We start from the raw sequence: 15926 nt of genomic DNA on the forward strand, positions 1-15926 counted from the left end.
CCATGATGATGTGTCTGCACAAGATATTCGAAAATGAACACTTGAAGTTGAAGCTGCAGACATTCGAAAATGAACACTTGGAGTTGAAGCTGTGAAGTTGGAATGCAAGAAAATCCTTACCCTCAGGATAGTGAGTCAAAGTTAAAGAAGACTAAGCCTCTGAATCTTGATTAGGAGTTATGGAAGACAAAGAATCAATGGTTGTGTATTTGTAGGATGAAAAGGAGCGTCAAGTGAAGCCTCAATGTCATCACAACTATCAAGACCTGCTAGATAATCAAGCTGCTTGTCTGTATTATCATCATATGGTAGGGTATAGTAATTATCAAGGGGTAGAAGATTATCCATAACGAGATATGGAGAGAGATGTGGGTCTCTAAAGATCTCCCAAATTTTTGTTGAAAGAGGGCATGGGCATTCAATATGTCAGATAGAACACAGTATTAAAATCAACACTACTATCAATTAATCTAAGAATGTGATCATTCTTAATATCCCATGTTTGTTTTCGAGTAGGTGTATTTGGTTCAGGAACAAGTCTACAGGGATGCAACAAGAGATTAATGAAGCCACTTGTGATGTTTTAGGATGTGGTCTTACCAGGACTTATATTGCTCTTTGTTCAGGGTGATTGTGGAAAGATACATTAAAAAACTCATGATTTTACAATGATAGGCTCCTCATATACAAAGTAGAGATCAAAACATGTGAAATTAGAACCTTAGCATCGTACAAAATGTTCCTGTATTTTGCAAAATGTCCAAAATACAATTCAAAATAGAAAAATTGATTTCAAATTGAAATAATATGTTGTACCTGGGGCAAAATTAGGAAAAAACAAGTACATAGCTGTGCAGTGCTAAGAATTAGCATTTGCGAAAATCTGATACTGTATGCCTAAGTAATGGCCTTTTTTGTAAAGCTGCCCTATAGGACTCATAAAAAAACATAAGCATCATAGTTTGGGCATTGGTCACCCATCCGACTACTTACCAGGTGGGTAGATGATGATGTTAGTGCAGGCATGTTGTGCACTGACATCTGCTATACCTATTACTAAAGTTTTTTTTTTGGTTTTTGGAAACTATACTATGATGTTTGTATGACTTCAATTTTTTTTGGCACACTTTTTTGAACCCATAGTAAAAAGCTTCAAATGTTTTTAACTCCAAACCCTATTGTATGTTACATGGATTTATAGGTTTGTGGGCCTTCTAAGCTCAACTGTTAGGTCCTTTAAGTAACAGGATGTACCATTTGAAATCACTTAGTTGAAATTCAAAAAGGAGAGAAGGTAATTGCCAGATTTAGAGCTCTCATATTATGTAAAAGTTGCTGATTAACTCCACAGCCCAAGGATTGCTTGCTACCAAAACAACCTTCCACACAAAAGAGAAGCAATGGAAATGTTACAAAGCCAGATATTTCATTAGATGCAAAATGGAACTGGCAAAATATCCAATGATAAAACCCATGTTAGAATGTAATGTCCCCACTTTGAAAGATAATTTAATAATAAATAATAATAATAAAATTAAATTACAAAAGAATAACAAATAAAAATTAAATTAAAATATTAAAAAATAATAAAATTAAATATAGTTAAAATTTAATTAAGTTAATGAATGGTCAAAAGGCATGAAATGATAAGTTGTGACTCCCCCAAATATGAAGTATAATGGGAGAACAAAACTCATTTGAAGGGGGGATAATTTTGGGAATCAGAGATGCAGATCCAATTTAATTTTAAGTGCAGATCTGATTGTGAAAGGTTGTGTCCCTTTCAAAGGGGCAGAAATAATTAAGGGTTGCACTCTTTCAAAGGATGCTGATGGTGAAATGGTGTGCCTCTTGCCAAAGGGCATACATGTTGAAGGGGTGTGACCCCTCCTTCACATTGAGAGATATAAAGGAAAGGAATCCAAGCATCCAGGGAGATCATCATCGATCATATCAGATCAGAACTGTTATTAAGTGACAGGCAGTAATATCTCTGTTCTTGGTTGGGGATGTGCTTTATATGTATGCTTAACATATGAAGCCTGATAATGTTCTTATGCAGAATTCAGTAGTAATATTAATATAGACAGCAATATGTATGACAGTCATACTTACTTTCATATATATCCATAACACATGAATCAGTTGGAGAGAAATAGACTGCACTCAGAATTACATCAACATCATAGGCGGATCAGACTTAAAGACATAGACCTTCAGAAAGCCACACTGAAACTGACTGATTGCTTATAACAGCATCTGGCTATGATTAGCAGTGAATTCCTTAAGCAAATGGAAAACACATACAAATAGATTAATACAGTGTTTCACGGTCGTTGGGGATGGGGGGACAAAGGGCCTAAGTTAGGGGACGGCGGTGGGGGGGTGGCAGGGTGGCGGTGCTGATATAATTATACATATACTAATAGTACTTGAAAAACTAGTTGTGAAAAGAAGTATAACAGTATAAGAATTACATTTCAAATGAACTATAGGAAATTAGTAAAATTACAAAATTGCAAAATTTGAAATATTAAATCTAAATACAAAGATTTCTTGAATGCTAATTGCTAAATAAAATTTTGACAAATGAAATTATCAAATTGGAGATTTCTATTATTAAAATATCATATTAATATCTAATATCACAAAGTCTATAATGATGATTACATGACTCATCATTACAATGAGTAGCAAATAGCAATAGCATTACAAAAGACAAAATGGCAAAATGTTCAAATCGCTCAAAAAAAAAAAAAAGGATTTCAATTGCTTTTTGAGTTTGACGTGTTCGAACGGGAGACTCTTGCAAGTCTCCTTGCCCCTCAAGAGACGTCGGGGAGTCTCCCAAGGATTATTGGAGACGTCGGATGGGAGATTCCTGCAAGTCTCCTCGCCCCTCAAGAGATGCCTGGGAGTCTCCCAAGGAGACTTGGAGACGCTTGGGAGTTTCCGAAGCAAACTTGGAGACGCCTGGGAGTTTCCCAAGGAGACTTGGAGACGCTGAGACGTCTCCCAAGGAAATTTGGAGATGCGGAGACGTTTCCCCATCTCCAGCGGAGTTCCGGTGGCGGTGGCGGGTCGGCGGGAGACGTCGCATCCCCGTCTCCCTGTCTCGGAATCGTCCCGGTCTCCGAGACGCGGCCCAAAAGGGGGAGGGAAACGTTTCCCCGTGGAACACTGGATTAATATGTAGATATATACAGAAGTTTGATCTACACCCTGATCTGAATGAAAAAAGGGAGAATACTTTAGTAGAACGGAAAACAATAAAGGGACCAGCAAACTGTTTTCCCTTTAAGAAGATAAGGACACCCTCTCTCTAACCCTCTCTTATCAATTGAGAATAGTATCTAGGGCCAGATTTAGGGCAATCCCAAAAGGGGACATTACATAGAAAGACAAGGGTATAACTGTAGGATATACCAAGATCATGACAAGTGTCTTAATCCTATTATATGAGACAAAAAAAGTAAACGCCCAAGGAAGCTTAATTATTTAATTGTGAATAGGACTCAATAAGAAACTAGCTAGGTAATATAACTCGTTCACATCAACATAGATTTGTATATTGATGACTATTGTGTGGTATAACCATCTCTAGTTTATGGATAAAGGAAGGCCACAAAATCTCTACTTTAATTAGACTCTTCAGACATGTGAGTTTGTGCAAGGTGCCTATAGTCGATGTTGCTTGCACTGCATGAAACAATAATTCCCAAGCACATGGTTTTGTAGAAAAATCTTTCAGGCATTGCAAACCTTGACAAGAGCACTTACTGCTATTGATTTGGTTGGAAAGTTTGCTTGGATAGCCAATTACATAGTTGAAAAGTTCTACTTGGCAATAACTTGACTGACCCAAAATTTTCAATAACTTTGTAACCAGCGAAAACTTGGGGAAAAGCTCTGCAATAAGTCAGAAAATTTTCCTAACATTAAAAAATGCATAAATTTGTAACTTTTTTTCCAAAAACATTCATACTACTGAATCTAGGGAAAATTTTGCCCATTTCCTTTATATGTAGATCAAAATTAGAGTTCAATACATATCATAGAACAAAAAGAAAAATAGTTCAATATATATGAAGTTTGACTCTCAATATAAATAAAAATCACAAATTTTAGTTTCTATGTTCATAATATGCTCAAAATCCAGGTTACCACTGGGCTTTTTTAACACCTGCAAACCCTAGCGGAATGCAGAGCTCTAGAAACAGTTGAAATGAGCAAATTGGAAACTATTTTTGGGTGGACAGAGTAATAAATGACAAATGTGTTTTTGACAACTAATTGGCAAGCTATTGGTGAATAAATTCAAATTGTGAATAACTCAGTGGTGAGTTATAACTGGTGTGTTGAAACACTTGCAAGCAGTTTCAACTTGCGAGTTTTGCAACTATGGCCCTTATTTATGTCTTTTCACCCTTGATTGTTTAGTATCTAGATAAAAAGAAATGTGAAAGGAGTAACAAAGAGTCTCAATATGGTTATTAAGCTAGCGGCTTTTATTTTTAAGCTAAATGTAAAATTGTGTTTTTGCCTCCTGCATATTATCAAATGTTGTCGTTTTAGTAGATTGAATATTCTATGTTGTCTGCTTTACCATTTTAACAAAATCTTTGCTGGAGTATTGCAGGTAAATAATTTACTTGCTCTAAACTACTACATTTGGAGCATAAAGATGACTTGCTTAGAGAAAATTCAAAATCAAACGATCCTCAAAACATTTAAGCCTAACAGACTTTCTTCAAACCGGATTCGTTTGGTTCTGCTTCAGTGCAACATGAGTGCATTCCTCAGGCCATCCTTGGTATGGACGTTATTTGTCAAGCAAAGTCTGGAATGGGGAAGACTGCTGTCTTTGTGCTTTCAACTCTTCAGCAAATTGAACCTGTTGCAGGGCAAGTCGCTGCCCTTGTGCTGTGCCATACTCGAGAGTTGGCATATCAGGTAGTTAATAAGGATTTTTTTGTGAGTATTACTATGTTTGTCATGGCAATTTACCTTTGAAACTTCTGGTTTGTTCTGACTTTCTCTTAATCAAGTCTTATTGGACAGTTTACTTATGATTCTTGTTTGCTCCAACTATGTAGATATGCCATGAATTTGAGAGGTTTAGCACCTACTTGCCCGACGTAAAGGTTGCAGTATTCTATGGAGGTGTGCATGTCAGAATTCACAAGGAATTGCTAAAAAATGAATGCCCTCATATTGTTGTCGGAACTCCTGGACGAGTTTTGGCATTGGCAAGGGATAGAGAACTTAATCTTAGAAGTGTTAGACATTTTATTCTTGACGAGTGTGATAAAATGCTAGAATCTCTTGGTATGTTTTTTTCTACATTTTTCTCAAGTTTTGTCCAATGGGTTGTTTTGTTTGGCTCATATCTTTGAAAATTTTGCTTCTGATATTTCTGAAAGTGCATGTTGTGTAGACATGCGGAGAGACATACAGGAGATTTTCAAGATGACTCCCCATGACAAACAAGTAATGATGTTCTCTGCAACTCTGAGCAAAGAAATTCGGCCAGTCTGCAAGAGATTTATGCAAGATGTAATGTTCCATGTCCAAATTACTCTGTTCAAGCTTCATGAGTAACAGCTAGCTTTCCTTGTTACCACTGTTTAGTACAATATAAACAGTGAGGATTCTTGCAAATGTTGTTTCATCATCAAACTGGAAGGGGTTTTTAACTTCTGGGACATTCAATGTTGGAGGTATTTTATGTGGAAGAAATGTGGGCGTGTTTATCTGGGCTATAAGTTCTGGCAAATTATCTCCAGAGCATTCACCTCAATCTACTTTAATTATATAATTTTAAAATATTTTGATATTAAATGAACTGCCCGACCATAGTTCTACAGTCTGCTAATAATAACTAACATTATCGCTCACAGTAAAGATTTCTACTTGACAGCTTGCAAAGTGGTAGATTTCCCAGAATTTGCCATTTAGCTTTGCATAGATGAAGGATATTCTAGCTGCAAATGATCCTAGTTGACATTACACCTGTTTTAACTCATTGCAATTGTGAAGTATTAGATTCCGAATTCAGAGGATACTTGGATAGAGATTTGGTGAACATTTGTTTCTTGGGAGCCAGAGAAGTGAATGCATTGGTGTGGTGACTTTTCTTTAATAATCACCTGAATATACGTTGCGTTGTTTCCATTTACAGCCAATGGAGATATATGTGGATGACGAGGCAAAATTGACATTGCATGGATTAGTGCAGGTTTTGTTTGATATAATACATTATTTGGTATTCATTAATTCTTTAATTTAAAAAATCTGTCAGATCAATATTGATTTAGTCAATTCATTACTTGTCCTGGCAGCACTACATCAAGCTTAGCGAGTCTGAGAAGAATCGGAAACTGAATGATCTGATGGATGCATTGGATTTCAATCAGGTTGTTATTTTTGTCAGGAGTGTAAGTAGAGCAGCTGAGCTTAACAAGTTGCTTGTGGAGTGCAATTTTCCTTCTATCTGCATTCATTCTGGAATGTCACAAGAGGAAAGGTATTTTTTTATCCTTAGTAGATTTTCTAAATAATTTTAATAGAGAACTACTGAGCATTTTTGTTCTTAACTAGAATGTTCCAAGGCATGCAAGTGTCTCTTAATTTCTCGGAAGTCGGATTGTATGCATGTTAGATGTAAATGATTATAGCTTTTTACATGTTGATTGTTGAACTTCTCATCATGGTTAAATCTGTGACTAGTTTATGTGAGGCTATTCTATGATGTGTCAAATTATTTTGAGAGCATCCAGTGTATACATATTTTATGTGAACTACCTTAGTTGAGGATTCAGTTGCCTACTTGATTGATTCTGTTGGAGAGACAATAGGCTTTTAAGTGTGGCTGCAGAAGATAGGGGTGAAATAAGCTTATGCAACTTAGATGTATTGTTTTTTATGTTCAAATGAACCATGTGAATGCTTCATGATTGACAGGCCAATCATTTCAATGTCAACAAAGCAGTGTGCTGTTGGGGGAAGTAGAAGAACAGTTAAGATGGGCTTGATTTTCTAAGGAAGGGGATGAGACTTTCTTTATGTTATATTTACTAAAAGATTGTTCTTCATGTCTAATTTTGATAAGGCGAGGACATTTGTTTTGTGGGGACACGTTCCATGTATTCTTAGTGTATTTATGATTTGGATGCCAGGAAATGCCACCATTTTGATCAATGGCATCTGGTTGTCTCCAGAATAAAAGGGAATGCCCTAAAAGGTTGTCCCCATATCTTAAGCTTTCTATACCATCAACAACATAAGAAAACTTTTCTTGTATTTCACTAAAATAGAAAGGTTGATTTCTAACTAAATCCTCTTGTAATATTTTCCCTGAAACCAACCTTAATAAAACATGAACAAACAACAACAAAAAGAAGAGCACAAAATGCAGAAACAAGAACAGTGCCGAAGGTTTAGGTTTGTGTAGATTAGTGGCATTGTTTAACCCCAGAACAGAGTACATTCATCAGAGGAGCATAGTCAAGGATTAGGAGGAATTCTTCAACTTGAATTTTTCTTTTTTTTTTTTTTTATCTCCCCCTTCTCATTTATGGAAAATAATTTTTCAAGAACAGATTCACTAGTGAAAACATAAACATCGGTTTTATGCAGCTACAAACCACTTGAGGTTCAAACTTCTGATGTTTTTAATAACTTATGGTGTCATGATGCTCTCTGGTTAGTATTGAGAAAAAGTATAATATCCCCTGCTGTTATATGACTGAAATGTGTAGGGAATATTGACAAACAGTTGTCTAATAACCTTCAATCTGTTGTTCTAGTTTTCAGACTGAATAACCCTGCGTGTTATTGATTCTGATGCAATTTTTTGGTTTTTTTGCTTGTTTGAATATATAAATGCAAATCCTTGAATTTGAAAACTAACAAATTAAAGTACATGAAAGAGATACATGAATAATGCAAGTACAAATCAACATCTACAGCCAAGTGACATTATGTCAAACAGTTCGCAAGCAATCTAACACGCTGAGCCTGAATGCAACATTACAACAATTATATGACTCCAAATCACAGCCCTTTATTAAATGCAGTCCCAAATACAAAATACTATGCAATTCACTAAGCCTTTTGGCTTGCAATTCACATTTTCGCAACACCTAGACCAAGATGTCTTTTTGCTCTCCCAACTCCAAACCCCAGGCCATCACCATTGAAATAACATCCACATTCGTTCTGTATTGTGCATTGTCTTTAAAAAACAGTCACCCAACAACATCTCCATTATTTGCACAAAAGCTTCATCACCAAACTTGAAAATGCACTTAATTCTTTTTGCCTGGAGGTGCACAAAGTGAATGTTGCCCCCATCTCTTTCAACACCTCAACAACCACCACCACCAGATGTGTCCAAAATTGAGCCCAAACACCTATAAATAATGCCCCATCACATCACTTCATTCTCAGCCATTCCAATTAGTAAATGCATTTACAAACCAAGCTGTATGCAGCCACCTACATCATCCTCCACCAGATCTCTAAAATCTTCCACGTGTCTCATCCACTTCTTTAAATGATATTGCCCATTTAAACAATACGTCAGCAATTTCATTACCTCCCCTTTGCACATGTGAGATATTGTAGTTTCTGAAAAAATTTAAATCATATTTGATTTTGCTTATAAATTTATTTAAATACCATGCTTGAGCTTCACCTTTGATTATTGCATTGGTAATTATTTGTGAGTTACCTTCTAAATGTAGGTTTTGTACACCCAATTTGAACCCACCATCGAATAGCCAGTAAAGCCACTTTAGCCTCTGCCTCATTATTCGTACCATCTGAAAATTTGTGAGCTCCCATCACCAAAATGTTCCCCATCCAATCTCTGATCACAAAGCCTGCACCTAATAATCTAGGATTACCGTTTGATGCTCCGTCAAAATTTGCTTTATATCATCCTTGTTGAGGTGCTTCCCATTTTACTGAACATTTTTCTCCATCATTCAGATTCACCCTACAAAGCGCATGAACGACTTTCCTATTAATATATTACATGTATAGTAATTCAACACTTAATTTTCCTATCAAAATATAACTTTTAGGCAAAGGTGTTGAAATAACAGGAGTATAGTTTGCATAAACAAGAATTCTACCCCAGACAAAAATGCCTAACCTATTCACAAAACAGGAAATATGAACAAAGAATTTCTATATTATGTATTATGAGACGCATTACAAAGAATAATATACAAATATATAGTCCTCTTGGATTCATGCATTAAGGAGATGATGAGTCTAAGAGGTGCAAGTTAATTACTCTCAATGAAGAAGTGAGTTAACTTTGTTTGACTGAGAAGAGATGACCTTAATTTGATAGATTTGGCACTTAACTACTATCAATCATGAGTTGGTGAGTGTACCTCAAGTCAAGGTGTGCACATCTCATTAGTAGCTGTTGATGTTGTAGCGACAGGAGATATCTTTCTCCTAATTGCTGTCACATCCCTTAATAACATTTTAATTATTCATTATGATTGCTGTCAGCAATTTATCTCTTATCTAACTATTATGTTTTGTTAATCTAATCGTTGTTTTACTGAATATGTTTTCTTCATTTAGTAAACAATTGTTAAGTGTTCTTAATTCTATGCGATTAAGTTAATTTGCTGATCGGGTTGCTAAGTGGATCGCAACCTTTGGTCAATGACCACGTTCCTAATCGAATGAAAGTCATGTCATTTCATTGACACTGACTTGTATCCACATATATCCGTCAATGGGTTCTAGGAAGGCGAATAAGATATACCGGCACAAATATTATAGCCAAGTGCAGAACAGAGAGTGCGTGGATGGTATACAGCAGTGCTTATAACTGTGAGTGCGTAAATATACAATCTCTGTGTAGTTCGTGATTATAACTGAGAGTGCGTGATTAATCCCTTTGTAGTTCGTGATATACAATTCAAGGAAGATAAAAGCTACGATATATATATATATATATATATATATATATATATATATATATATATATATATATATATGCTGAGTGAATAATATATTGTGTGCAATATATATCCTGTGTGCTATATACATATATACTGCAACATATATATACGTATATTCACTGTGAAGATATTACTGTGCTCATTAGCTCCATCCGTGAGAAATTAACAGACCTGAATACAATATCATAATTGATATCTTCAGTGATAGGAGATATATATTCAGATATAAATTTGTTTTAGAGCAGTAATATCAGAGATATAGCTCTATATCTCTGCAATTTCTATTCTGATCCATAAATTAACAATTTAACATGGTATCAAAGCAGGCATGAATAAAGGGAATAAATGTGCTTTCTGTGCCTATCATTTTGTGATCCATTACTATCTTGAGCATTCCCTGCTATTTATTGTTTCTCCATATTTCGATTTGCTTCTATAAGTTCGTTGAACAGTTTTACTTGATTCTCTCTCCAAAGTATCGTGCTACGCAGAGGAAAAGAAGAGTGGTCTTGTTGTCTTGCCTTTGGCTACGCATCACCATATTGGAAGGACAATGACTTCAAATCATTATTGCGAAATGGCAGGGCGTCATGCAAACACCACCTTTATTGGTTGGGCGATGGCTTCATATTTTGGCGTAATGTTATTTAGCGCAAGCCTTCATTCCAACATGGGCCTGGCATATTCCTATTGAAGACTGGTGCGCTCATAATAGGCGAATGGCTATTATTCTTGCTTGGTGAACTCTATATTGACTTCAAAGAAAGTTGGATTGCTGTGTATAAGCATTCTGTTTCTCAGGGATATTGTATGCCACACCAGTACATGTATTTTCTGTGTGGGTGTGAGTGTATGCTCTGTGCGGTTTCTTCAACCTATATTATGTATATGAGTAGTGGATAATATAAGCGTGTCGTATCGAATAACTAGTAGTGATGCAGATTGGAGGAGGACAGCAATTCAGGTCCACAATGTAACATATGAAATTATTAAAAAGGTGAGGCTGCTGCAAATTTGGAGGTACGGGGAAGAGCAAATTTATGCATCCATCTTCTCCTTTGGTTTGAGTGAAAATGGCATCGAGCATGATGGAAGATAGCATATTTGAAGGCGAGGATGAGCCATCTTCAATGACCATGGTAGAGCTTATAAGGGGAGCTCGACTTCTTGATACCGAGAACCATATTTTGAAGGATGAGGTGCAGAGAACAGCATTGGAATTGGATGGAGCCAAAGAGAAAATAAAGGCTAAAATACAAATCTTACTGCAAAAATGCAATTCAGATGAGAAGAGGAAATTTACCTGCTTGAATGTTCACTTTGCAGCTTGTACCACGTGTGAACCACATAGTTAAGACTTAGAGAACCTGAAAACATGTTAATTAGGGAATCTGAAAAAGAATTTGGCAATTGTATCAAACACTTTCCAATTGCAATGCCAAATGAGAAAAATCACAATTTTCATTCAGTAAAAAAACAAATCTTACTGCAAAAATACAATTCAGATGAGAAGAGGAAATTTACCTGCTTGAATGTTCACTTTGCAGCTTGAATCATGGTGAACCACATAGTTAAGACTTAGAGAACTTGAAAACATGTTAATTAGGGAATCTGAAAATGTGATCTGAACTGACGTTTGGAAAATATGCTCTGAATAGAACTTCGATTGTCATCTGAACAATTATTTTCAGGTCTTTTGCTTTGAGAAATGTGGCTTATTTTGCCTGCACATGCTCTGATAATCAGAAAAGTTGAAAACATTTTTTACCATTGAAAATTCATGCTAAGTTTCTGCCCTTGCTTTGGGAAATTACGCAACCCTGGAAAGGGCCATGACCATATTTGCAATTCATTTGTTGTAAAGAACGTTTTAGTCTTACATCATTGAAGCCAGCCAATAATATATAAGCTCAAGTATTTTGCCCACCTGATCTTTTTTTTTTCAATGATCTGAAATTCTTGTATGCAACTAGGTTTCTTGAATGACTAACTTAGCTGCTAGTTCTGCATGAGATATTTTAGTCAGTGACACAGAAATGGTGGATACCCACTATAAAGCATTCCAGAATATGATTTATAAAGTTATAAACTATAATTACTTGCCAAAGATACGACAGAGTAAAGAGAAATAAAAGAACAGAATTGATATTGATATCAACATTCACATGGTTTAGTTATTCTGTTGTTAGAGTTCAATATAGTTTTAATAGGGGCAAAATCCTAGTGGGGCCAGACCATGTGACTGATGTGGTCAAGAATATGCCTGTGAGAAATGATAATTAGTTTAGTTATAATTCATCTTTTATTGTGAAGTTGGGGAATATATAGCACAATATTCCCAGGACAAGAAAAATTAGTGATGGCATTTAAGAAAGCTGTGTCTGACATTTGAAGATTGGGCAAACTGTCTTGTTCCATTAATGATGTTATCTGTCGTGGGCACTGTATTTGATATCTCCTATTAAAGTCTAGTGTTGTGAATTGGTTGTGACAGTTTTCTCTAATTTCTGATGACGGTTAGAATTGCAGTAGTCCAATGATTTGAAATTGACACTTTCGATCTATTTTGGCTTCTAATATTTCATACTGATTGCATGCGATCTGCATTATGACCAAGTCTCTTGTTGAATGGTCCCATAAGTGGTTTGTTCAATTACTGCCATATTTACCTCTCTAGCTCTGTACTGATACATAGTTGGAAATGAACAATATTTTTCCATGTAGATGGTTTTTAAGTTCAATTATATCTGTTGATCTCCCTAGCTTTGTACTAATTATTGTTGGAAATGAACAATATTTTCTTTGGTAGATGGTTTTTGGGTTCAATCTTATCTGTTTTGTTTTGCTACTAAAATGTGTAGTGATAGGACATCATCTGAACATTACATCTGAGCATATTTTACTGGCTAAATTATTCAATAATTCAACAAATTCGGGTCTTCCACAGTTGAAATAGTTTCTAGTGCCTTAACACGTATTAGAACTCAAATTCTAGCCATTGCCAGCACGGTTTACTACTCATTTTGTTCAAAAAGAATTTACAACTAAAACAGGACTGACAGTCTATATGAAGACAGGGCTATGGTTAGTCACATAAAGAGGTTCAGTAGGGTAGGCATTTTGGGGAGGGGAAAGTCAGACATCTATCATGTGCAGGTAAGGTCAGAAGTTATGCGTCCCCACCAGAAGTTTTGGCACTGATAGAATTGTCATGAGTTTCCTGTTAAAAAATAATTATCTATGAACTGAAATGAATGCTATATGCAGACATGGTCATTTGTTTATTTTAGTGACACAGGTAGGATGTGGTGATGCAATTCTTTGAAATGTGTGAACTTGAACTTTGAGCAGTTCTGGTATTTTCCTGTGGATGACCTTATCCATGGAGAATTTATTGAAAATTATGTCGATATTGCATATCTGTTGTCACTTCTCGTTATCATCAAAAGTGTGGATGACCTTATCCATGGAGAATTTATGGAAAATTATGTCGATAGTGCATATCTGTTGTCACTTCTCATTATCTTCAAAAGTAATTTTGTGAGATCAGTGTCTTGATTTGAAATTTTGATGAAACAAATAACTATTTATGTTTACTTCGTTGAATTTTTTTGGTTACAATGTCTGATGTCACTTCTCATTATCATCAAAAGTAATTTTGTGAGATCAGTGTCTTGATTTGAATTTTTGATGAAACAAATAACTATTTATGTTTACTTTGTTGAATTTTTTTGGTTACATTTAGAGACATTGAATTTTTGTGTCTGATGCAGATTGACTCGCTATAAGAACTTCAAGGAGGGCCTCAAAAGAATTTTAGTAGCAACAGATTTAGTTGGCCGAGGAATAGACATTGAACGTGTAAATATTGTAATTAACTATGACATGCCAGATTCGGCAGATACTTATTTGCACAGGGTGGGTATAATTTGTATTAAAGTTAGTTAACAACACATCAAGGACAATTAGTAAAATAAAAAATTCTTGGCTTTGCAGGTTGGGAGGGCAGGAAGGTTTGGTACTAAGGGTCTTGCTATTACATTTGTTGCTTCAGCAGGTGACTCAGATGTGCTTAATCAGGTATTAGATTGCCTTTGGAATCAATTTGATTGGTGTGAGATTAAAACTATGTTCCCATTTTGGAGGCTCAAACTTGTTTTGCATCTTGTTTTAGGTTCAGGAGCGATTTGAAGTTGATATAAAGGAGCTTCCTGAACAAATTGATACTTCAACATATAGTAAGTACAATTTGATCTTTCTTTGCCTTGAACTCTCTTGAATCCTGATGATGGATCACGTGGTGTGATCCAAAATGTTGATGGTTAATAAATTTTTCACACAATCAAATCTAGAGACTAGAAGCAATATTAATTTATTGATTGTTTCTTTTGAAATGAATGTATACCCATCATTGATGTTGTTACTGTCTAGAAATGTTAATATCATTCTGTGTAAAATGTGTACCCAACCATCCCCACAATAGGTGATTGGCTTCACAAACAATGTCTCACTGAGCTGGGTGCACATTAGAATGTCCCACTCATAGTTTTCAACAGAGTAGGAATGGATTTCCATTGCACATCCTGGAGATGGTTGGGCATCTTTCATGAGGGTTATGCTTCAATGCTTTTAAGGGATGTCCAGGCATTCCAAAGACATCTCTTGAGGTGTTTTGATTACCCCTTTGTGTAGCCTGGCCTCAAATAATTTGTCTTTGTGTTCTCTCAGCATACATGCACAGTAAGCATGTAAGCATTGAAACAAATCTTGACCACTTCTATTATTTTATGTGGAAAAGGCCTTATATATGGGCATTTAAGGATACTATACGACTTTACATTGTTGTTTTTGGTCAAATTTTTCTAGTCACTTTAATCTAGTCCTGATGTGTTATCTCTGTGATGTGTTTCTGAATAGAATTAACAAACTTGCAAAAGAAGATAGCTAGCTGGTACTTAGCTGCTCGAGCTCACTTTGTGACAATGACATATTTTAAATCTACAGAAGAAATGACTAGCTATCAAGGGCACGACTTGAATGCACACACCAGTCTGTTCAACTTTGAATTGGGGCAAAATGATCAGCTAGTAGCAGTGGCAGTGTATAGTGCTTATTCATATTGCAAACGAAAGTATCAACTTCTTGTACTGAACTATGGCTTAGAAAGATTGTTCCCGTTGATCTATACAACAAACTCTAGCCCTTTATTTTACCTAAAACAGTACTATCAATCTGTCTGATAATGCTTCTCAGCTTATTGCACGGTCGTTGTCTTTGCAAATATAATTGTTTCATGTGGATGTGCCCTAGTAACTCATGGTACCTCAGATGCCTAGAATATCTTGGGAATGGGGAGGAATTATCCTCAAGCCAATCCCCCTTCCCTACAAAAAAGTATATTTTTGGGACTTCCAAGTTCCCTGAACTGTTTTGGACATGTGTAGAGGCATAAATGAAGGTATAAATTATGTGCAAAAGAAGATAGCTAAAATGGTTTTATCTTGTTGACCACATTTTATGACTACAATGTATTTTGTATTTATGGAAGGTGTGCACTAGCTATCTAGGGGCTCAACCTTTCAAATGCACTCTTGTTTGTCCAACTCTAAATTTGCAGAAACTGGAAACATTTGGTATGTGAACAATGAAAATGTGTGGTTCTTATTTGTTGTGTTGTAACACACACCCCATTGCAAATGGTGACCCCCACTGTTTTTGCTTCTTAGGTTAGAGTTTTGCTTAAGTTTCCCTAGCTTGGCATTGGTTTTGATCTTTTAACCTCTGGGGAGGATAGTGATGTCTTGTCAGTTTGAGATAAGGTGAGCGTTGAGTGACCCTTGAAATGTCTTCAAGTGCAACGTCTTGTCCTTAGGGTGTGATCAAGTGAGGGATTCAAGTTGAGTCCAAAATCCATGAATAAATGTCAGGATTGAG

General features: G+C 35.8%; 1 protein-coding gene across 4 annotated transcripts in view; it reads left to right on the forward strand.

Annotated features, from left to right (window-relative positions):
• Positions 1 to 15926, forward strand: part of LOC131067651 (DEAD-box ATP-dependent RNA helicase 15) — a 75665-nt gene that overhangs the window by 21562 nt on the left and 38177 nt on the right. For 3 of the 4 annotated variants that reach the window (XM_059213818.1, XM_059213816.1, XM_059213819.1), the window contains 8 exons: positions 4781 to 4953; positions 5097 to 5328; positions 5438 to 5556; positions 6182 to 6238; positions 6342 to 6526; positions 13766 to 13910; positions 13989 to 14072; positions 14167 to 14286. In XM_059213818.1, the coding sequence (XP_059069801.1) occupies positions 4781 to 4953; positions 5097 to 5328; positions 5438 to 5556; positions 6182 to 6238; positions 6342 to 6526; positions 13766 to 13910; positions 13989 to 14072; positions 14167 to 14271 (1100 nt within the window). In that variant the 3' untranslated portion in view covers positions 14272 to 14286. Of the gene's footprint in view, positions 1 to 4780; positions 4954 to 5096; positions 5329 to 5437; positions 5557 to 6181; positions 6239 to 6341; positions 6527 to 13765; positions 13911 to 13988; positions 14073 to 14166; positions 14392 to 15926 lie in introns of those variants that run through there. The other variant, XR_009359348.1, reaches the window with a different exon arrangement.

The sequence above is a fragment of the Cryptomeria japonica genome, chromosome 11 (genome assembly GCF_030272615.1).
Source record: "Cryptomeria japonica chromosome 11, Sugi_1.0, whole genome shotgun sequence".
In the NCBI taxonomy this organism is placed as follows: domain Eukaryota; kingdom Viridiplantae; phylum Streptophyta; class Pinopsida; order Cupressales; family Cupressaceae; genus Cryptomeria; species Cryptomeria japonica.